Source organism: Nylanderia fulva, unplaced genomic scaffold, assembly GCF_048542155.1.
Source record: "Nylanderia fulva isolate GAGA-0341 unplaced genomic scaffold, ASM4854215v1 Scaffold51, whole genome shotgun sequence".
NCBI lineage: Eukaryota > Metazoa > Arthropoda > Insecta > Hymenoptera > Formicidae > Nylanderia > Nylanderia fulva.
This window is the reverse complement of record NW_028190599.1, coordinates 580,302-605,343: the sequence shown is the minus strand read 5'-3', so window position 1 is coordinate 605,343 and position 25,042 is coordinate 580,302. Positions and strand designations below refer to the sequence as shown.

The window sequence follows — 25,042 nt, the reverse complement described above, 5'->3', positions numbered from 1 at the left end:
TTAGACCCTATCGATCACAAGCCTCGCAGCCACGACACATAACGCGTACCCCCTTGCTTCGCTTCGCAATCTATTTCTGCAAGTCTCGAACGCGAACGAGAGAGAGAGAGAGAGCGAAGGAGAAAAATCGTAAGAGTTGAAGATGAAAAGTAAGCGCCGGGAATGGGAATCGTCGATCACGCGGATCATATATATATTGTTTCAATTGTAGATATTTCACCCCGCGTGGCAAACTCATCCTGAATCTGTGCGATAAAATGTGTTTTCTTCAATGTCATAAGTATAATCCTACAGCACTATTACTCTGAAAGAATTAAATTGTCCTGTCGCGTGTCTCGCGTACTAAAATGCACTCTTGTATACGCAGGTGACATTTGATATAGGAATGTTGTTAAATTGTTGTTTACAGATTTAACCAGCTTACACAGATATGTCGATGCATCAATGTTTAAAATTTATCCATGATATTTTGAAATATCTAGGTGGATTTTTTTTTTGTAGAAAAGAATTCTGTCCATATTTTGTGTTATCTTTTTCAGCACACATGTCAGTAACATATTTCGAATTATCACACGTTTGATGGTTACAACTAGACATCGCTTACAAAAATTGAAGAAATAAATTAGATATGTTTCAAAGAGATTTTGAGATTAATTCTGAATCTACTGACAATGAGAATCTTTAATATCATGGAAATGTTAAAAATGAGGTAATATGGATAATCGAGTCCCTGAGAGAAGCGGTGGTTCACCGTACACCTTTACACTCTAGAAGCGTTACCAAGGTAACAAGCAATATTTCTCTTCCGGTAATTGAATCCATTGTGCGGAATCTTATTATCAAGTATGCATCGATATTGTTAATTAAATTTATTTATTCCCCGTTATATAAAGTTATTTGTTCAAAAGTGTTCGAATTATTCATAATTGGCACAATCTTTGAAACTTTATTTTATTATATGCTTTTATGGTCTTTTCAGTGCAAACTATAAATATTGGAAAAAGAAATTCCGATGGTAGAATATTCACATACAGAAAAAGTGAAGAATGCTGCGGAAATAATATAGTAACCATAACTTTGCATATTACACACAAACACAAACACAAAGGTACATATACACACACATGTCCAAGAAATATATGAAACCAAGCAAGCGCACCGAATGGACATGTATAATGGACGTGGTGTGCAGCACATTATTACGGATAACTTCTCCATTGTTATTGCTAAAAAGACTTTCAGATTATAACATAGTGTAAAACTTAACGTTTAATTAAAAATTACGATCATATTAATTTGCGCACGTGTTTTCACATTTCGTATCTTTAAAAATTAGAGGATTAACACCAGAAATTAAACATTATTCTCTCTAGTTTATATATATATATATATATATATATATATATATATATATATTCTAATTATATTACAGAATAATAATTTATATAAATTATTATTACCTTTATTATACAGATATTTTATATCTTTATTATATAATTATTATACAGAATAATAATTTATATAAATTATTATTCTGCAAAATAATTAGAGCGATATAAATCCTTTTTATTCGATCATATCTTGGGCACGTTACAGCGAAACTTTTCGATTTACGTTAACGATGCAATCATATACTCTGATGGCTCATGGGGATAAGCTTGAATGATTGTTTCGCCGACGATTTGGATGATCGATTAACGCGATAACCACGTTCCTCTAAAATTTGAAACTAACAACAAAGAAAATACGATGCGAAATCTAAATTTTGAAACAGATTTATTTTTCAATGCATATAGAGCGTATAAATACTTTTTGAATATCATTCTCGCTTAACGCATATCAATTGAATCTCTCACCTATGATATGCATCATTATAGTACACAGATCAATTCATGCTTACAGCCATATTTTTGCATAATTAATAAAAACTTAAGCATAACATAATATTCTGCATGCTCTTGCAAGCTTTGGGAAATATCTTGTGCACGTCCATCTCAAAGCAGAAATTATATCGAACATGTTGCAATATTTGTGTTGACATGGAATAATATATTGCAGTGTGGAAAACATATTTTCTACATTTACCTTCCAAACAAGTTTATATTTTAATAATTTTACGCTAACTTTATGCTTAATTCCGAAAAAATATTTCCGAATATTAAATTTATAGTTTATAAGGAATCGAAACTTGATGAAAAGGAGAGAAAAATATTAGTCGTGATATCTCGAATGTACGAATAAGCAAAGGTAAAACGATTCGAATAACAAATAGAGATCATCAATCAGAGAGGACACTTTGTTATTCGTCGGCTGTACGATTATTATCAGCGGTGAAAAAAAAATGAAAGTAAAGTGAACCTGTCAGGCTAACTTACAACTTGCTTTAAAAAAAATTATATATGTGTGTGTGTGTGTGTGTGTGTATACGGGCGGGGTCGCGTCTTTAACGGTAACAAAGACCCCGGCAACGCGTACACTGCAACAGTACCGTGTATCTATACATAACTGTAAAAAATCAATATATCTGTGCGTTTTTCTCTGCACAACGCGCTTAACTTACGGTTGCGGTTTTTAAAAATATTCACCCTTGCTTTCACTCAAAGTATAATAAATTCCGCAGCTGTTCTGCGTACTCCACGTAAATTTAGAAATCGATAGATCTATTTGACGCTATTTGCAACAAGTCAAACTCGCTCTACGAGCTGCAATGAGAGATGATGAAAAATCTATTTGCATATGAAATTTTCATTTTCCATATAAACTAATGCAATTTTATAAATGCAAGGAGTATGATAAATGCGTAAAATTTACATAAAAGAAGCATATTTAGGTATACAATTATTATACACATTTATATATACATTAAATAATTACTTTTAATTATATTATATTTTATTTGAATCTCACACTTATATTATTGCTATTAATTAAAAATAGTAATCATGTTTCATTACAAAAATTCATATACGCAAAAATGTAAATTGTGAAATATTTTTGAACTATGGATTATTTTATTATTTTATAACTTTTTAAATGCCAAATAATGAATAAAGTTTCCGAATACTTTTATTTATCCTGACTGTTAAGTAGTTTCTATAAATACAGAAATATCAATGTTCACACTATAATCAGCTTGTACAATTTTGTGCAGAAATTTTATCAAGATCGCTCGACAAATAGTAAAAAGTATACGTAATACCGCAATTTTGACCTTCCCGCTAGTGATTTACGCGTTCGCCATCCACGCTGTCGTCCAGTCGCGGTTAAATGTGCATCCAGAGCGTAAATATTCAAAAGTCTGTCAGACGCGTCGAATGCATAACGAAGGGATGAATGACTAGCTTGCATCGCTCTTGATTTTTTACAGTGAGTTTTTTTGAAAATTTCCAGTGCGCTCTCCACAGTATATTTATAAATTTTTCAGGAACGCTAGGACATTGTTTCTATTTTCCATATTTCCGCTCTTATTGCAAAAATACGTGTAATAAATATCATAACTAAAGTATCTTTCGTCAGGCGTAGAGAGCGAAATTTTATTTTGAGCTTGTAGTTAATTAAAAAGAAATGGATCATATATAAACAAAATGTAAAATATCTTTAAAATTGTGATTTATTTTGGCTTTAGACTTTAGAAGAATTGTATTAATTAATTATAAGATTATTAAAATCGTCTTATGCTTCAAAAATTTCTTTAAATAATATTTTTATATATTAAAATATTAACGTTATAATCATTTCCCTATATGTGCTACATTGATAATAATTTATCAATGCAGTTTGAGTTTGCTTATAAAATATTTACAAGTTTTGCAAAAATTTAGTTGCGGATCAAAAATATATGAAAATAATTATAATATAAATAAACTGTTCCCTCTAAAATATATCCCTGAAATATTTGATAAAGATCAATTTTCATAATATCCAATTGTTACTTACTACTTACTGTTAATAAAAAAATGATTTCAATAACTATGAATATATAACAGTATTAATAAAGTGAAAACAAGTTGCTGTCACATATGACATATATGATAGGATAGGACACAGACCATGTTTTTTTGAAATCAACAAAATAGATTACGTGAAAAATAATAGACCATATACATATATCTAAATAATACATTTCAATTTTCAATAGAAAATATCTTATTTTTAATAAAAATGAATTTTCAGATTTTTATAAAATAGTGAAAAAATAGAATCTCATAAAAAATATATAAAAGAACAAAAACTTGACTCTATCTAGATTCATCGAAGAGGAAGAGTGTAATCGGGAGAAAGTAGAAAATTCAGTGAAATACATCATATATGTCTGTAACAACAATATTTCTTTTTTACTATCCTTTCTCGAATCTATTTCCGCTTGTTTCACGGTAAATTATGAGCAAACGTGTTGATCATTTGTATGTTGCAATTTGCATTTCCGCGCGTTAATCAAATTCGGGTTAACCAGAGCGAGTGCAAGAGATTGCGCTTGTTACTCTGCGGATTTAATACCGAGGAAATACATACACACGCGCGTTCTCGTTTATCGAGTATTCTCGTTCAAGCCGCGAATATCGAGTTCGCTAGATACGGCTCGATGCGTTACGTTGTTATGTGCGATTACCAGCGATCTAACGGGATTAATTTTCCGTATTGTATTAATTAAGCGTATAAATTAACATATCAATGATGTGATCATATAAACCATAGCTTGCTTAGATACATTTCTATATAATTATGTATTGCAAGCTCTAAATTATATACACGTGTATATATAAATTATAACAAAAATATTTATATATACATATTTTCCTCCAGTTATTTTTCTAAAAATATATTTAGAGAATTAATAGACCTAGGAAAGAATGTTGCACAGAGCGTCGCGGCAGAAAACTGATTGCAATTTTTCGAGAGCACCGATTTCTTCGCGCTCAAATGTCTGACATACTGATATGTGAATCTATGTTGGCAATTTCCGGCGAATGGAAGATTCGCTCTCCGACAAACTCTCCGACAAACGAATGAGACTATCGTGTAGCACCGGTTTTAAAGTGTCGCGGAGAAAGTCGCCGGCTTCCAACGAAGCCGGTTGAAAGATAATAACGCGACACGCCAAGTAATGCAATCTCGATCAAATTTCAATGGCTCAGAAATACCAAAAGACTGCAATCAAGCCGGAATATTTCGGCAGAATTCAAGCAGCAGCGAGAAAGAAAGACTTGCTTCGAGAGATGAAGATGACAAAGAAATCTACGATTATAGATAAGCGGGACCATCTTCACAAATGATCATTTCATATTACCGTTCTATCAAAAAAAATGTATGAAAAATCTGATAAAAGAGTTCTCTTTTCTATTTATTAACCGCGCAAATAAATATTTATCAACCTTCTCTTTTATTTTTCCAACTTTTTTCTTCATTATATTGGCTCTTTAATTCAATATCATAAGAAATATTCTAATTAGAATATTTTCTTAGACATTTTGATATTTAACAAAATGTTGAAAAATTCTGATGAAAGGTTCTTATCGAAGATTGGAATCTCTCTTCGCGTATGCAAATTTCGTTATTCTCTAATGAGAGAAACAGCTGTAACTTACGTGCCGATCTCTTAGCGCGAAGCACCACGTACAAAAGGGATGATAACGGAATCTTTCGGAATCTCTCTACACGTGTAATATCAAATTAATATGAGGCGGTAGACGTGACTGCACTTCGAGCAAGATGTACGAGTGTGAAAATGACTTCCTCTAACTAAACACTAGCATCACGTGCGTCATATGGCAATCCTAACTGTCACATCAAAAACGTTCCGAGTTGCTTAGTTCAACCTTCGCTTACATCTCTGCGTGTAAAGTATAGCTGAGTAAATGTACACCGAATAAGAAGATATCAAAGTCACACGTATTTACATAAAGCACCGCATGTACAAATGTAAAATAAATTTGCTAATTAATACATAAATATCGTCAGAGACAATCTTTAAAAAATGCAAAATTCATCTCGTTATACATTACATCTATTGTACTACTTTACCTTCGTACATAAAATCAGAATCGATTTTATCCAATTCTACAATTTGCAATTTTTTTGCAATTTAGATTGCTTGACATAAAAATTTGACGTTTTATCAAATAATGCATAATAATATATGTATGCTGATGTAGAAGAAATAGACTAATGACTGCGTCGGAAAGAATGCCAGTTGCACAGCTACAAACGTAGAAATGCAATTCTTTTTGGGCGCGCAATACGTCCTACATTACATCCCTCTGGCGAAACAAAGAATTATAATCCGTAAAAGTACTTTATTACAAAGAGAGGCGTGTACACAGTGACGAAGCGTCCTTTAAGTCTGCGAAACGGGAACGTGTCGAAGAACAGTTTGAAACAAAGGCGCCGGAGTTGAATTAATATGGAACGATAAAGGGGGCCGCGCACTTTCGAGCAACCGTGAAGATTATCGCCGTCACTCGACTTATATCTCCACTGTCTGAGCCGAGGGCCGATATTTCATTTGCGAATTGCTGCCGAGATAAAAATTGATATGTGTGCCGTTAGAAAAAAGGAACTGGGAGGGTATACTCGTCGTGTCCGGGCGTATATTGTAATCTTTCTCCAGCGGGTTTGTTCGTTCGTCGTCCTCGTTTTATATCGATGACCCGTGACACATATTCACCCGATGAACGCCTTAATTGGAACAAGCAAATTAAATCACTTATACATAAAACAGAGCAATGTTTCACGGATTAAAAAGGCAAACATTACTCCCTACGCGACATTTGTACTGATTATTATTTATCTAAGTTCATATACACACAAAAATATATAGTAATTTTCAAAAAGCAATTTAGTTGCAAAAAGCAATTTAGTTTATTTACTCTTATATCCTTTTGAGAGAACTCAAGTCGTAAACATAACTTCCGCGCTTTATGTAGTTATTAAATACTAATTATTATTAATAATAATTTTAATTTAATTTAATTTAATTTTAATTTAAATTTAATTTTGCTTTGCAGTAATTAAAACATGATTTGCTCTTAAGACAATATATATTCTAATAGGTCTCGCGAAAACTTGTGCGTGCACATATATCGAATAGAAAATTATTTTAAATAAAAATTTGAAAAAAAAATTATAATATATACTTCTCTACTGTAATAAAGTATTCTGAATAATAGTTTTTCTAAGTAATACTAAAATGTTTCAAATAATGAAAAAATAATTCAAAATCTTAGTAGTTAAAAAATAATTACATCAAATTACAATTTTTTATAAATTAAATTTCTTATGATTTTAATCCAATTGTGAATGTAAAAATAGCAACGAATAACGCTATATATTAAAACAATTACACGTTTATGAAATTTTTTTGTTTCAACAAAACAACAATCACATTTTACAAGGATATCTAATGTAAATTCATAGTCTGCGTGCATAAAACAAGAGAGATAAGAAGTCAGTACTGTTTCGTTTTCGGAGTTCGTAAATTCAATTCCCTTAGTTATTACAAACCATTTCGCTCTTTGTACTAGAAAATCCCAAGAGACAACAACGATATATCCGAGCACGGAAGTTTATTAATTACACCCGTGAGTGCAGCGACTTGTAATAATTAATAAACGTACAAATTACGCAAAATTATGCAACATTTATTCTGATATTGTTAACAATATCGCAATAAATGTTGGTTTATTCACAAACTTATTATACAACAATTATGTGACAATTATGTGACATACAATAATATGTCATGTCGCATATCACAGCAAATAACTAAAAGCTCATTCAATATGGAAGATGCTAATAATTTACGGTAAAGTTATGTATGAATAATGTAATCTTAAGTTTGTTTGAACTTCAAATTCACTATACACGTAAAATTTTTAATTAAAATTTAGTGATTATAATACTCTCAAGTAATATTTTCGTGTTAACTGACAATTACGAATAATATATTACACTTCAAAGATTTTACGCAAAACAGTATTGCTACGGAAAATGTATAAATAAATTGAAAATTACGAATCAAGCGTGATTAATTTAATTAATTAATTAATTTTGGTAGGAGAAAAACAATATAAAAATAAATAAAAAATATTAGATAATATAAAAATAAATTAAAAATATTCATAGAAAATTATACTGCACTGATATCAAACCTGCGACAAAGATTGGATCTAATTGTAACATTGAATCTCTACGAAACTCGTTTATACAGAAAAATATTTTGAAAATATTGTGTTACGAATCCTATTCTATCGCGATATGCACTATAATTCACATCAAATATCATCGTCTGGAAACAAATTGTGTGAATAAAAACGAGCTAATCGTTACACGTGCATATGTATCTTGAGAGCATCTACACGAGATTTATCTCTATATGAAAATCGCATTAAGTTTTCCGCGACAACAAATAAAACTTTCACTTAAATCGTGATCGCGAAACAATATAGATTGAAAGTCTATCACGAAAAATCGCATTAACCGTACCGTTATAATAGGATAGATACGCTGTCGCAGAATTGCTGCTCTTCGGATATATCCAAATCCCGTTACGTTTTAACGGATAGCAACGATTTCGACCGTGGAAGTGAAAAAATAATCGCGCTGCAAAATAATTTTGTTGAATAAGATATAATCGTATTTCTATATAATCATCTACTATAGAGAAGATATGTAATCCTCGTCGCGCATTTATAAAATTAGTTAAGCTGAATTAATATTAATGAATAATGACATGATAGCTATCGCTGTATCTCGTTGTAATAGCCGCTAAAATTTACATTCTCAAAGAGAAATGTGCTTTCAAAAAAGTAGCAAGCGTGAATTAAAAACGTAAAAAACAATTGTGCACTTGTCCATTTCATGTTTCCAAGATTGAATATAACTTAACACATTCGCGACAACTTGAATGCGAAATACGATTGCAATTTGCATTATTTAAATGAGACGGAACGTTTTTGAAATTAATATCCGTAAAATGTAATGTCACAAATACGCGTCAAGACTACATCATAGCGAAACAAAAATTCCTCCCGTCCAGAGCATTTCACAAAACACATTTATCATTGCTGTAGATATTAATAAATAATTATTATAAATTCATAATAGAAAGTAGAGAATATATTTTTATTCTGCATAAACAATTTCTAAAACATATTTGGGATTTTTATTTGTTTCACTAATTTGTAATTATCTTAACGAGAATCAAAATTCTTTCATTACATGATGCCCGTAAAATTAATTTGTACAGCAAAAAAATCGAATAAAATTCAAAAATAAAGTGCCACAATAGTATTTGGATTCGGATGAATGCGGATGATATCGGCGGCAATGTACAATTATATTTTATTCGTGCGCTAGTTTGCGTCACTGGTATGATTATTACATATCAAATTTTCATAAAATGGCTTTGAGAAGCTATGCAAGAACAAAAGAGCTGTATGATAATCTTTATTCAACTGAAATCCCGCAAAAAAGACGATTTGAATACTTAACAATGATACAAGAATGTTACATTTATACTTGCAAATAGAAATTTCCATGATAATAATGGAATATACATATATACACACACACATATATATTATACAGATACTACGTTATATTTTTATTTAAAACTGGTATGATTAACGACTATGTGATAATTAAATATAATGTTTATTTTTTTTTAAGATCGCAGTAGCTATTTGATTCTTGTGCTGCATAAATTTAATATTGCAATCGTTATTCATAGAAATTTTATCAAAATTAATTGAATGTAAATATAATGATAGTAGAATATATAGTTCTCTAGTGCAAATTAAAAATTTCGCGTATTACAGTTACGGAAAAGTAACAAAATAAAAAAACTTGGAAATACAAAACAGGTCATCCAAATTGAAATTCAGATTAGAAAAGTTGCGATCCATAGAAATTGAGACATATTGAATTTCTGGTGTATTGCGAAATGGCAATGCGTGTAACTTTATCAGGACAGTTTTAAACAAATTCAGTGCGCGAACCGCTCTTCATTCCTAGAAATCTAATTGACTTTTTCCAGTGAGACAACACATTTTTTATTTGCTTGTTTTATGAAACAAATAATTCAAAACCATATGCTTTTACAGAAACGATCGTCGAGCGAATGTATCATGTTAACCAAAAATATTTTGCGTTTGGGAGAAGAAAACATTTTCAATATCCTACACGATTATTTCACGTACGATCACGACTTGTTTTTAATGATAAATTCAACGGATGAATAGAATTTTTTGAAGTGATATTTCAAACAAAACCGCAAAAATGTATAACATATTTTTGCAAGTGTAAAAATATTTGCAATGCAGATATAGTAGATTGGCATTAAAGAGAAAAGGACAAGAGAAACAGATAAATAATTGGCAGTGCATTTAAATGCAATGTAAATTATAGTATATGTTTTGCGTGATATATTTTCTTTTGTGAAAATCACACAATATCGGCAAAATAACAGGTCGATGTTTGGCAATGTTATTAAATCCATATGGTCCTCTGCATTTGAATTATTCGAGATATTTATTGTTTCATAAATTTGTATGCGCATTGCAATTACAATGTTATATGAAAAAGAAAATGTAATCATACAACTTCATATAACCGAAAATATCTATTGTTTATCGAACGGTCATATTCATATTTTAACGCATATATTTGCATTTTCAGCATGTAAAATTTTCTATAAAATGACAGCATCGAAGGTACTGTATTAATGAATAGTTAAAAGTAAGTCACGTAACTATTTGCAGATTCCGATAATAATAAATACATCATGTAATATTCAGCAAATAAAAATCTCGAAAATCAATAATTTCTCTATTTCTGTTTCGCCGGACATTTCGTCTCATCTTTTAAAAACAGTGTTCATCGATTTCCATTAATTTCAACTCGTTTAACTAATTCTACCATGTCCTGTTCCAAAACTGTAATTAGGAAATGACAAACGACGGGAGTTAAACCGCGGTTAAAGTTAATAATGAACGTAAGAGGAACCCGTTTTCTCATTCTCTGGGATTTTCTACACAGGAAACGTAAATCCTAATCCAGAGGTTCGTTCGACGAAGAAGACGTGTATTCTCGTTAGAAAGCATTCGCGATCCTGTATGACGGCGATGACACGTGTGATTTAGTGGGAAAAGTTGCGGCACGAGAAGTGAATCGGCATCTCACCTTTCTCCGCTAAACTCTCCATCGAACGATTGTGGAAGTCACGAAGAAAATGCGCTAAATAATAATAATGATCGGTTTCGTCCGGGATTCTACCGAGTGTGTTCGGTCCCACCTTGCTGTAGATTGCGCCGAGTAGCGGTATGCAGGACAGTAGGTCGGCCTTCTCTTCTTTCCTCATCTCTTTTCTCTGCATCCTGCTATCTCCATCCCGCTGTCTCCCTCGGAAGACAGATCAGGTCTTTTCTCAAATGGCTGTTCGCGACTGACTGTCTTTTCCTCCTTCTCTTCGCGCTTCGAGGAAAAGCCGCGTAATCCAGAGCTCGTTAAAGCTCGTTGCTTTGTAAAAGATCTCGTACAACAGGTGAATCGACAATGCTATATCGAAATTTTTCCTCTAAATTGCAACCTTCGTGGCATTAACGAGGATATTACGCGAGGAAGAACAGAAGGAGCGTCTTCTCTTATCATCTCGATGAACGGCCGCTTTGTGCTTCGTATTCGAAGTCATTTGTCTCCCGCAGCCGTTTCTTCCATCATCTTCCGCTTCCCTTGATTGCTCGAGGCGTTTATATCTATGGTATTTATACTTTTTATACCCCATGTGTTGATGCGAATACCGTCATAGAACAGATGGCTTTTTGCTCATCCTCTTCGCCTAGAGTACTCATCACTTTACGTCTTCTCTTTCACTCTTCCTATCGCTTTCTTCCTCGCTCGCGCACTCATTCACGCAGAACTTGATGATCGTTTTTCGCTTGGTGTCTCTCTTTCCTATCTCCTTCCTCTTCTTCCGCTCTTTTTTTTCCAATCATTTCTCCCCTCATTTTGCTCTCTGTCTCAATCCCCGTTCCTCTTTATCCCACGTGTTCCAGGATGAGAATCGTTCGCGAGAGAAAGAGAGAGAGAGAGAGACAGAGAGTGATCCTCCACTCTTCTTCCACCACCAACCTTCCGAACCGGGATCTCACGTATTCCCGAAGACGAACGGCAACTTCGTTACTCGCATTCACGACCGACATGTCGTGTCATTCGAAATTCGCCAGCAAAAACACGCATCGCCGCCACAAGCTCGGTGGTCCTAGATAAGCACGAGCGAATTCGATCGCGCGTTACGAGTTCGCGATACTGTGAACGTGTTCACGGTGAAGTTTCCGAATCGCGAGACAACTAAAATCATTCGACAGTTATATAAGATGATTCTTCGCGCGGATTGACTATCGAAAGGAAGTTTGTTCGCAGTGTGGATATTCCGGATCTAAGGATCAGGATGTACTCCATTGTTACCAGACTCTTGTAAGTCTTCAATTAACATAATTGAATCTCTTATGGGACGTTTATGTATACGAATAAAAATTGAACAGAAAATGAATCAGAAATCTCAATATTTCGGATAAATTGTGAGTTTTCAATGTGAGATAATCACATTAAAATTCAATCAGTTTTTTCATTTTTTAAATTATATAATACTTTTATGTAACTTATGTATATGTAAATAAATTATAAATGATTGCACTGTATATTATATATATATATATATATATATATATATATATATATAATGTATTTAAAAAATTACATGTATAGTGTCGAGTACTATATGCATTCAAAATTTTTTAATGGAAATATCACAATGAGAAATTTTTTAAATAGATAAAGACTCAAAACTTTAATCTACTCATATATTTTCATAGTTCATAATTTAAAAGTATATTATCTGATGTTATAAAATTAATTTAAGAGTGAAAATAAATACACATAATTGATATAATGAACCTATTATATTATTTATAATCGTGTCTTGAAATTCCTTTTAGAAAATTAGCTTAATTAAAACGCCATTTAATTAACATTTTTTAATTAAAATTTATGTTTTGTTTCGCGAGGTGGTAAATTCCATAATAAATTTGATAATTATCTTCAATTAACTTTATATTTTTTTCGATATTTTTATTAAATGCAGCATGAATTATATTAAAATTTATTATAGTATCACATTTTCGAAAATTAATTCAGCTAATAATAATTAAAAAATTGCGAGAACCGTAGTAAAACGACGAATTCTGTGCACATAAGCGTAATTAAAGTAATTAAAAAAAATTGTTACTATATGCAATTATAGTACAACCAAACTCGTATTCTTTGATATAATAAATTACGAAAAAAATGTTTCATTAAATATATTAAATACTCTACTATTAAAAAAACTGACGTGTTAATCACTCACCAATTATCTCAGATATTTAAAATTTAAACGAAATACATCAAAAATATATATTATATCACACAATAACATTTTTTAATGCAGAAACTTTACAATTGACTTTAGATACAATAGCTGTTCAAATCGATGCATGTTTTTGCTTTCACCGTTTATTCACTAAGCGATGCTATAATATTATTCCGAATTATTCATTGCAGATATTCATTTTTCTATTTCCGTCCCGTTTTTTCTCTCTCTCTCTCTCTCTCTCTCTCTTTCTCGCAAAATCTTTCAATATCTTTCTCTCGTCCGTGAACTTTATCATACCATAAAAGGCACATGTTTCCAGCAAAGGTATATATACTGAAATTTGCTAGGTATCTGCGATGCACCGGCGAGATTATACACCGCAGTTCCGAGATCCGATGCATCATGCATGGACCATTTCTGTCGCTATAGAGTGTCGCCTCGCTAACGGCAAATATTTTATTCTACTAGAATGCGCGCACGTGTACAAAGTATACAAGAAGACTTTTGCAGAAGAAAAATGGATACTCCTTCCATTTTTGATAACTTCTATTTGAATTTACTTTTCTCTTTTCACCTTCTTGTTTTACATGTGCATATACATACAGCGTGCGCTTTTAAGGAAATCGAAGATCATACATCTTAAGATATTAATGTCAAAGTTTTCCGAATCGCTTTTTTCATGTCGATTATTTCTATATAAAAAATGTCTAGAGAAATTTATAATTATAAAAATAAACTAAAAATAAATAAGGACAAAAACTCAATTTTATTCGTGTGAACAACTAATAGAACTTTTGTTCCTTAATTTTTTTAGATTTGTTTTAATACTATTTCAATGTAATATTTAATTATAAAATTAACATAGAAATATATATCTATATATGATACATAAATATAGATAAAATTTTCGTTTGAAATTCGCCAAGTTATTAGTCGCTAAAATGTTTTCAATAGCTCAGAGACACACCCTGGATATACAGTGGAATTTTGCTGTGCCGGAGAGCTTCGGCACTTATTTCACGCGAGATATATTACAAATTTATGCAAATCCCTCGACACATTCATATTCCCACGTGGATTGCATCGCAGAGAGCGCGTAAAAATATTTCGCCGGGACGCATCGAGAAAGAACGCGACTCACAGTGAATAATTCTGTCCGCAGGTCCAGCTTGTCTCGCGAAAAAGTGGGCCGGTCTGCCCGGAGGCTGTAGGCCAGTTCGTGTTTCGTATTCGAGGACCATCCAGGCAGAAAGAAATTTGTGAAAGAAAGAGACGCGGAAAAACAGAGACGAGCGAGAAAGAAGGATGCGTAATACGCTATAGAGGGACGAAAAGAAAGCCAAAAAATCGTTAATCGACTTCGGGCATTCTTGAGCTGAAGAGTGAGGATCGTCGAGAGATCGATCAACGATCGACGCGGGCCACGGAGATAATTGCATGATGATAATGAGACTGGCTTAGCACTAACGATAGAAGATCGAAGGAATTGAGGTTCAACAAGTGAAGAAACCAGATCGAGAGCGATGCGGTGAGTACAAAAGCGAATCAACAATGAAATGTTTCTGCCGGCTGTTTCTGAGCGGAGAATTGCGAAAAAGAGCCCATGTGGGAGAGAATAGCGGTTAGAAAATTAGACGACGAGGTCTGCCTCGAGGCAGCTTACGTTTCTGCCAGAGACCAGACGTGTGGAAAATCGTGAGGGAGAGAAAGGAAGGGCTAACCTCGTCAAGGACAAAGTGAAGTCAAAGCGAAGAAAAACGAGGGGTCGAGCGAGAGTAATCAGCACGCGTCGCTCTAATGGATACGATTATAAAAAAAAGAGTCGATTTTTAAACTTTATCGTTAGGAAGATATTCAACTTGTGTGTGCATTACAAAGTACGAAATAGAAAAAAAATTGAAATTATTTCAATAACATAATTTTGATATAACTTACGTACGCTTTAGATAGAAATTTTACCAATAAAAATAGAAAACAGATGGAAGAGTGAAAAAACTAAATTGATTAAACACATGCTTATTAATTTCACCTGCGAGCTACGCGAATAGAATACAAATAAATTAAAGAATAATATTGACGAAAAAACATCAAAGTATTGAGTCCAACGAGAATAGCATTAATGGATAAATTAGTAGGGAAATTTATTTAAGTAAAAATCAATCATATACAAAATACAATTGAAAAACGTGTTCTCGCAAAGAAAGCAAATAAATTAATTTGGAAGTCATTGTCTTGTTGAAAAATCTGGAAAATACGAAAAAGTCTGAAATTTTAATTAAAATTGAATCAATCGCGATATTACATACACGCCTAATTTTTCTCTCCTAAAATATTTATTTATTTAGGTTTATAAAAATCACCGTACTGCTTACCGGATCTCAAAAGCCGAAAAAAATCACAAAACATTCGAAATCGATTTGATTGACGAAATCCCGCGATTGTGAAAACATCTAAGTGCACATAAAGCAATAAAGAGCCGACGACGAGAGCCATCATCGGGACACACTCGCCCTCGAGTATGCTGTAAAAAGTATCAATTTGTAAGAGGTGGGACGGCGACCCAGAGTTCACGAAGACGCGTGGCTGACGGGTCAAAGATCGCATCGAGAACAGAGAGAAAGGATCGTGAAAGTCTCGAAATAGCGGTGAAAGAAAAGTCGACCCGTGAAGTAAACGTGCCTTGAATGGACTGTCCCAAAGAGCCGAGAAAAAGATCGCAAGGGTGATTCTCGAGTGACATTTTTAACCTTCGTTTCCGCGAGAGAAATAAATATAAATACAGATTTCGGGCGCCTATCGAAAAGGATAGAGTTAAAAAAATAAGACGGCGAAGAGTGGACGAAGATGAGCAGGCAAAGCGTATCATCACCTTCAGGCATCAATTCCTGCGAAAGGATCAGGCCGGAGCGACCCAGAAATACGATACAGAAACTCGTATGGGGTCCCGGTTCGCAGTTCCAGGTCGGCCATATCGGCATCCCGGAGGATGAGGGCTCAAATCCGCGGATGGCATTGAGAAGGTACGTAGACTTTACGTAGAAAGTTATTAAAATCGCTCGAGTCGGGTCACTGAGGCCTATATATAGTATTTTAAAGACTGCATTTTTTGGACGTGTAACAAAATCCGTATATTATCTGAAAAAACAGGTATATCCATTTCATATATTCATATATCTTGTAAAAAAATCTGAGCGATTAAAATTTCATTAATAAAAAACACATACAAAATTCATATACGGAATACGGATTTATATACGGACGTCGTTAAAACTTTGCTAAAAATTTGTTCATATAAAAAAATGGTATCAGGATAAGAGAAAAAGTTTAAGAGTTGCGTTTAAAATTCAGTAGAAATTTTTTGCGTTTCTAATTAATCGCGGCTGATTAATTACACAACTTTGATAAGAACAAGTCTTCAAAAGCCATCAAAAAATTTTTCACGTTTCTAGCCCTTTAGTTGGATAATAAGCATACTGTACCAACTAATTATACATAGGGCAGTACAAAGGCATTGCAATTATAAAGCACGAGATGCTTTTATGCACAGAAAGAATTATAACAAAGGATTTTGCGAAGCAGTAACTTATAATTACAATTCGCTCGGCTACGTAAATATGTTGAAGTAACGTGCCGCTCTGCCTGCATGTAACTATAACAGTCTCTTGCATTATCGAATCACATTGTGTCTTCCTCTCTCGCGAGTCAAGAATCAGAGATAATTACCATCATATCCGTCAGGTAGACAGTCGCGACGTCTAATAGGTTTATTTAATCTCCCTATGCGCGCGTCGCGCATCAATAGAACCGTGAAAGAGGAAAGGAGTAACGTGACAATCAATTATACAAAGACGACCGATCGATAAAACGTATATACGGAAATTACGTGATGCAAAAAGCAACCGTGATTCACGTCTAATAAGAGGAGTAGATCCGCGAGTTTGCGGATATCCGCGCGATAAATCCGCTTAACATCGTTTCCTAATAACAGGAATAATTCGCGCAATAATTAATCGCCGAGAGACTTATTTGTCTGCGAGGTCTGAGATAAATTAATCCATCCCCGTCGTGACTTTTTAATAACGGTAATTCGTGATTATACAAGTTGTTGTGTTTACGTAAGACTAACGAGATAATTAGCACCGACAGTAGTTTCAAGTACAGCTCGTTAATCCATAATCACGTTATTATGTGTTAAATATAAAACTATGATTATTATATAAAAATATATAATAATTAAATATTTTCTTATTTATTTTGTTAATTGCTTTAAAATTTTTTTATTTTTTATGTAAGAAAATTCACAAGTTTTTTCAAGCACATTTAATCAACTTCTAGCAAGAGGGCGTATAGTAGTGTGTGATTAATTTTTATATATTGATACTTTTAAATTTTCATGTAAATATTTGCAAATTATTACAACTTTAATTCTGATTCAATATATGAAACATGTATCTTACATTATATATATTTCAACATTGCATATTAATTAAAATTAAAATTTTATCTCTCTGTTTGTATATATATATCTAATCTACTTTTTATATAACAAACTTCACAAACTTTTTTCAAGCGCGATAATCAAGAGAGTGCGTATTACAATGAGATTACTTTTCATATTAATATCCTTACCATGTTTGAAGATCACGTTGCTACAACTTTAATTTCGATTCACTCTATGTAAAACTGATATATTTATATTTCCGGAAATATATATTCAGATATTCAAATTATACATATATTATCAGATAGAATATAATTTGATTTTCAAATCTCGCTTCTGAATTATATTCTCATAAGTAGGTGCAATGTGATATCAATTGTGAAAGAGAATTATGTATGTATTTTCGATTAAAGATGAGTTAACTTAGAATATCAATAATCATAATATCTACCAATAATCATAAATCTAAACTATTATTGTCAGTGAATTATTAGCATACATGCCGATACCAGTATTTCCACAGAATCTACGTAAATTCATTGCACAATTAGCAATTCTACATTACCTTCACTACATTCAACAACCACTATCCCATGTCGTACGATGATTTATAGCTCGTATTGTTCCCTCAATATCTTCGTAATATGTTCGACAACGACAATTTCGATGGACCGAATTTATCTTTTAATCTATATTTTTATCACATTTTGCTACATGTTCTGTACGTAGACGTATTCTGTTTAAAATGCAACATGAAAATCTGATAATACATGATATAAGCGGAAATTAAATTAATAAATGTGTCATAAAAATACGATCTATTAATTATAAATTTTTTGTTGCTATATACATTGAATAAACATAAACATCATTTTCGTCTAGATATATAATTAAGATTAATGAGTTTGGGTCGCAAAGTTAAATCTTGATTCTATATTGTCTTAACACTGTTCTAGTTTGTATAACGTAAAGTTCCGCCAACAGACTGTCGCACACATACTAACAGAATTCGGCTACGTCCCTTCTTTCAGACTGCTAAGATTGTACGAGGGAAGACAATACAGAGAAGCGGCCGGCTTTCTGATGAAACTGCCGCATTACACTCTGAAGGCAGCCTTGACGGATATTCCGGTGGACCTGTTGATCGAGACGCTACCGCACAGCCTCATCTTGCTGGAGGCGCTCTATTCTCGGCTGGTGGAACTGAACGTCAGCGACACGAAAATCTTGCGAATCGAGCAAGTCCTCTGGAGGATAGTGCATCTGATATCGACCAGTCAGGATCATGTCCGACCGCGGATCTGGTGCAAACTTCTCGTATCCTTGAATAGATTATCACCCAACACAAAGAACGTACTGATATCGAGGAGACGCGGCCTGGAGAGAGCCGTTGAAGGACTCGGCAAGCACGGACTGGTGCCCTCTTCGCAAACAAACAACTCCGAGAACTCCGTTACACCGAATCTGGTACCTTTGCCGATTGCATTGAAAGAGGAACTCGAAACGCGAATGGAGACTTATAAATTAGCGTTGCACAAGATGGAGAATTTTGGCAAGCACGCCGGAACTCATAAAGGTATGTAAAGATTCCGATTTTATTGTTAACGCGAAGATCGCACGTCGCAAATACTTCTCTATGTATAGTAATCTCTTGTAACGTTATATTTGTAAATTTGTAAATATTCAAATTACATCGTCTTGATTTTTGAAAGTTTCACACGGAAAAAAATTAGCTACCGCATAGCTAAATTTTAGGTGTCCATATATTACACGTGAAATTTAGTTAGCATGTCTAAACTTTAGCCTATGATAGCTAATATTTTTTAGCTATAACATTCTCCGTTAAAGTAAGACTAAAAAATATTTTTTACCATAGTTAAAATTTAGGCATGATAATTAAATTTCAAGTTATAATATATGGACAGCTAACATTTAGCTATAGTAGCTAATTCGCTTTTTTCCGTGCGCAAATTGACATGACATAGTATTATCGATATATAAATTGCATGGCAATATATCGTAAATCAAAGTGCGTAATTGTTAAAAGTAGTAAAGATAAATGAGGATCCATTCATCTTTCGATTACGCGATTAATTTTATTCAAAAAGGAAGTGTTAATTGCCGCTGAGGCAAATCAGAGTAAAATCCTAAATTAATATTACAATATTTTGCAATTATATGCTATTTCATGAATTCGTCAAAATTTTCATGTACGAGATTCGGTATTATAGTGGACACGTTATCGAAATATTATTCGCCACGGAAAACCGCGACACGGATTCGGCCGAAGTTATCTGTGCAAATCGCGTTCATCAGTGCGGTAATACACATATTACAGCATGCAATTATCATCTACTGCCCAATGGGATTAATTCGCGCCGCTAACTTCATCGGAATAAAGTTGCACGGCCTTTCCATCATCACGCGTACATCTGGAGCACCGCGGAACCGTGAAGTATCGGACTTTAACTAGCGCCGCATTATGTTTACAAATGCAAATTGACTAATGTCGGGGCCGCGCGTTAAGTCATTTACATAGGAAAGACTGTGCTACTCTCTCGTCCGCGGATATATCTTGCGTGACGAGCAATCCGAGATGCGCGTCATCGTCGGGATGTTATCGAGGAGAAAGGCGTTAAAAAGAGAAACAACGATCAATATAGAGGATATCGGTCGTAAATATTGACAAATGTCTATAGAAACTTTATTTCACACGAGTGCCAAGTTGCTTGATCATTAAGCGATAATTTAATTACGCTAATAATCAACAATGTCTTTTATCAAGGATATAAAGGTTGTCTCAGGATTTTCGTCACTTTAAATATATACCTATAAATTTTTAAATATATATATATATATGTATAAATGAAAAAGGTGTAATGGGTATCTTATATTACATGATATAATGGGAATAAACCTTAGTATAACTTATTGGAGCGTAAATCCGCGGCAATCCGCTTCGCGCGCGAAAGTGCGGAAACGGCGCATAATTTAATCCTGTTTCATTATAAAGAGGAAAGTATGGTACATTTCGCTATATATGATGTCAGACACTCCCGATGATTTCACTGTTCGTGCCGGATATCGGCCCGACTATCTGCGTAACTCAAGGCGCCGTAAAAAGACAGCAGCGGACGCCACTAATAATCGTCTCGCGCGTCGCTCACATCGGTTCCGCTCTAATAATAAAAAATAATAATAAAACTCCCGAAGAGAAAGAGAGAAGGCGGGAGAAAGGGAGAGAGAAGCTCCGATCTTTTCTTACGCTTTTGTAGCGGATCAAGGTGTACAGGCGGCCTCGCATCAGCGGCAGCTTTCCCTGAAATACAGCGAGATCCAGCAGCGGCTGATCGATAATCAGAGCCTGCTGAACACCTTGGAGAAAGCGGGTGGGCCGTGTAGCTTGGAGAATCTACTGGCGGAGCTGAAGCGCCGGGTCGAGCAAGACAAGGAGGCGCTTCGACAATGGACGGCCTTGCGAAACTCGACCTTCGCATCGACCAACGCGAAAAACCCGGCTCTCGCTGCCAGATTGCTGCAATTTTCGAGGGGTTGCGCGCTCGCCCTGCAGTTTATGAGCGAAGATAATCCGCAGGTAAGCGAGAACCAACGAAATATTCCCGAAATTTAATCTTCAAAAATATACGCCAACTTCTTCCCATTTCCCTTCACCTTTATACAAGAAGAGCAGAGTCAGATTACGCTCGGGTTGTTTCTTTAACATCAGCTTGAAAGCATTTTTTCTCCAAAATGCGAATATTAATTACACAAATGCGATATCCGTAGAACAAAAAATTCGACTTCAAATAGCTCATTGTCAGAGAATACGTTTCAGGCTCGTTATATTTAACAATGCAAGTGTTAGTTATTCGCGAGACAATTCACGCGCTTCGCGCGACCGTTTGAAGGAAAGATTCGTTAGAGAAACGGGTTAGCCTACTAAAACAATGATCGTGTAGTTCGTGTGCGATCGCGATTTATTTTTCGTGCCCCTGCGTGAGACTCGTACGGTCGGCAGTAACAATAAGAAAGGTGAAGGACCTTGCACCGCCCGACCCGAGAGAGAAAACACGGTTCTAAGATAGGTCGTGACACAGCACATGCAACTGCGAGTGCTCTCGCGGGATTTACGGCAGCCGATGTGTCTAAGACGATCCGTGACCACGAACGGTCAAAGGGCGCTAGGGTAATCATCGTGAAATCCCATAAGGGCCATAAGGATCGTATGACGAGCCTAAATTACGCACGAGCTTATATTCTTGTCACTGCTTAGACTCGATTGCGCTTGACTAGGGTGAATTTCAGGGTGTCCAGCAGACTCAATGAAAAAAATTCCCTGACTTTTTCAGATTTTCCAAGCCCAGAAATTAATTTTTTTCCCTGACTTTTTAGTATTATTTGTTCCAAATATATAATTTGCATATATCTATATAATAAATCAATTAAGTGTCAAATCATGAAAACCTTGAGATATTTTTGTCCACAATGAAAAGGAAGTTAAAACAAAAATTTAAATCAATTATACAATGTACGATAATCGAAACAAACATGTCACTATAAACTATTTAAATACTCACCTTTTTTATTTATATTGTATCAAATTTTTTAGTTTTGTCTCTATCAAACACATTGAAATAAAATAACACGACGATGAAAATATAAATTAACGAACACGCTTCAGATGAATCGATTTTTAACAACACATAAAATTAGTGTACTTGGAGTCAAAGAAAAGTTTATATTTATTTAATAAAAAATTTCAAATTTTGAAAAAAATAAAGAATAATGTGAAAAAATCCAGAGAAATAGTAAAATTTCCTGACTTTTCACTGACAATTCCAAATAATTCCCTGCTCGGTTTTACAAATTTCCCTGGCCGCTAGACACCCTGAATCCATCGCGAATTGAAGCTATACTCGAATAGAAATCAACCAACAAGAAATAAATTTCTCGCGCACGATTAATAAATAAACGAGATGTGATTATCAACTCGAGATTAAATTAAAACAAGCACTGATATCAAATCGGGATCAAAGCGATATGTTATATTCACGCGTGCAGCAGGAATATGTGGGAATATAAATTATTTCCACCGGTTCTCTAGTGAGTCAATTACATTGAATTTATTTGATTCGAATATCAAAATTGCTGAAGCTTTAGTCGAAATAAAATTAATCATTATATAATATATAGACATACTAAATAGTTATATGTGTACTAAATAGACGTGTGCTCGCGTATATCATTCATTAGCCCATACAATTAATATGTCATCATCGCGATGAGAAATATTTAAACTGAGATCAAATTAAATGTATCACAAAATATGCACAAAGAAATATACATATATACTTACGTGTGTACATGTATAAAAGCAAATAGAAATAATTTTTTAATCAAATAAAAACAAGCTCACCTGATCGATGAGTTTTATCGTAAATTCCGTCTCATAATATGTTTATTATTCATAATTCATGACCGAGAACGTGATTATAGAGTTCCGAGTAACATTGTCCCATCGAATTTATCGATAAAATCGATATGCAAGATATTTATGAGAAATGTTTTGGTACGCGCAAGCGTGCGCGAAAGTATATTAATAATCGCGGAATGTTAATACGGATGTTACGATTAATATCGCACGCGAATATTTAATGCCGGGTCATAAATTATCACCATTGAGAGCGACGTCGCATACGCGATAAATATTTTACACGTCTAATTGCCACCGTTGCAGCACAAAATTTTGTGGGAATAAAAATTTTAAATCGATTCCGCTGACTGTACATACACGTTTGGCCTTCACAAAACGTTTTGGCAGAACGCGACTGATTGTGCGCGAGATGCCATAGCGAATGACAAACGCGCGACACGATGTATCGGGGACGTCCACTTAGAGAAGAATAGCAATTTCTATTTAATCGGACAATGCAAACGGCAAAATTAGTTTGCTTTCTCCCCTTTCGACCACAGTCATTCACTTCAATGAGGAAAATAATCACGTTTAGCTCGATTGATGAATTTCGCCAGGACCGACAGAGAAAGAGAGAAATCCTCTAAAGAGTTTTAACGTAAATACGCAACATTTATTCTTTCGTATGCGTGAAATCAGATTATCATTTCGTGATCGAAGATCATAAATTGTTGAGAATTCAGATTTTATTTTCAATAGTTCTACATAGTTCTTGGTAGTTTAAACAAATATAGTTTTAGCGATTAAAGAAAAGATCTAAAGACAAACTGATATGCCAATATAAAATATTTGTTTGAAAAATTTTCTAATTATTATTACCAGAACTTTTTGGAAATAAGGCATTGTATATGCTTAGAACTATACCATAATTATTTCGTAAGCAGAATTCTTGAAAATCAAACGGCGTTTTACTTCGATATCTTCATGTAAGAGTTTAAACTATGAAAAATTCTAGAACTATTGGAAACGCTTCACATACCTCTATTACTGCACTACTGCTATAGAAATGTTATGAAATTAACAATTTCTCACTCACCGATAGCTGCAATAGCGGAGTTGTAGTATACAGCACGACGATCTGAAAACAAAATATGCAAATTATGTATTATACATATGAATATTTGAAAAGTCTAGAAACGATTGAATATCTCATAAACAATGCAATGTGAAAAAAATGTTTTTATTTTGCATGCATACCTCATAGTTGCCCCGCTGTCGCCCGATGCCTCCTCAGGCCGCCTCTTTCTCGTCCTCCTCTTTTGGTTACGTAGCACTCGCAACACTCGCGAAAACACGAATAATTACGATCGCCCGACACTTTACACGGCACTCCCGACGCGCGAAACTTTACATGGCACTCCCGATTCCGATAGGACACGTGAATCGCACTGTGTATCGCAATGCTACCTGTAACAAATAAAATACAAGCATATATTAGAATAATCTTATTATTTCGATTGTCTTTATTTTAGCTTCATTTTTTCTTGCTTTTAGAAGGCAGAACTCTTTTTTTGAATCTCATGTAGAACTATCAATTTTTTAAATCCTGATAATTACTATGATAAAGAAAATCGGTAGGACAAAGTAACATGTTGCGTAAAGTTGACATATCAATTTGTTCTTAAGCATTTTCTTTTTCTATTTGTTTAAAGTACCAAGAATTCTAGAACTAAATTGAAAATAAAGCCAGAACTCTCAATTATTTTATTTATGATCTTCC

General features: G+C 33.8%; 2 protein-coding genes across 3 annotated transcripts in view; one reads left to right on the top strand and one right to left on the bottom strand.

Moving 5' to 3' along the window:
* The window catches only part of Dop1 (dopamine receptor, D1), a 131,445-nt gene extending 107,045 nt beyond the window's left edge, over positions 1 to 24,400 (bottom strand). The window contains exon 1 of the mRNA XM_029316458.2: positions 24,359 to 24,400. The gene's annotated coding sequence lies outside the window, so the exon portion shown is untranslated. The remainder of the gene's footprint in view (positions 1 to 24,358) is intronic.
* Positions 1 to 25,042, top strand: part of LOC114941462 (uncharacterized) — a 38,814-nt gene that overhangs the window by 2,680 nt on the left and 11,092 nt on the right. Inside the window, exons 1-5 of one of the 2 annotated variants that reach the window (XM_029316455.2) lie at positions 12,206 to 12,471; positions 14,571 to 14,936; positions 15,754 to 16,428; positions 18,881 to 19,425; positions 21,125 to 21,444. In XM_029316455.2, the coding sequence (XP_029172288.2) occupies positions 16,253 to 16,428; positions 18,881 to 19,425; positions 21,125 to 21,444 (1,041 nt within the window). In that variant the 5' untranslated portion in view covers positions 12,206 to 12,471; positions 14,571 to 14,936; positions 15,754 to 16,252. Of the gene's footprint in view, positions 1 to 12,205; positions 12,472 to 14,570; positions 14,937 to 15,753; positions 16,429 to 18,880; positions 19,426 to 21,124; positions 21,445 to 25,042 lie in introns of those variants that run through there. The other variant, XM_029316454.2, reaches the window with a different exon arrangement.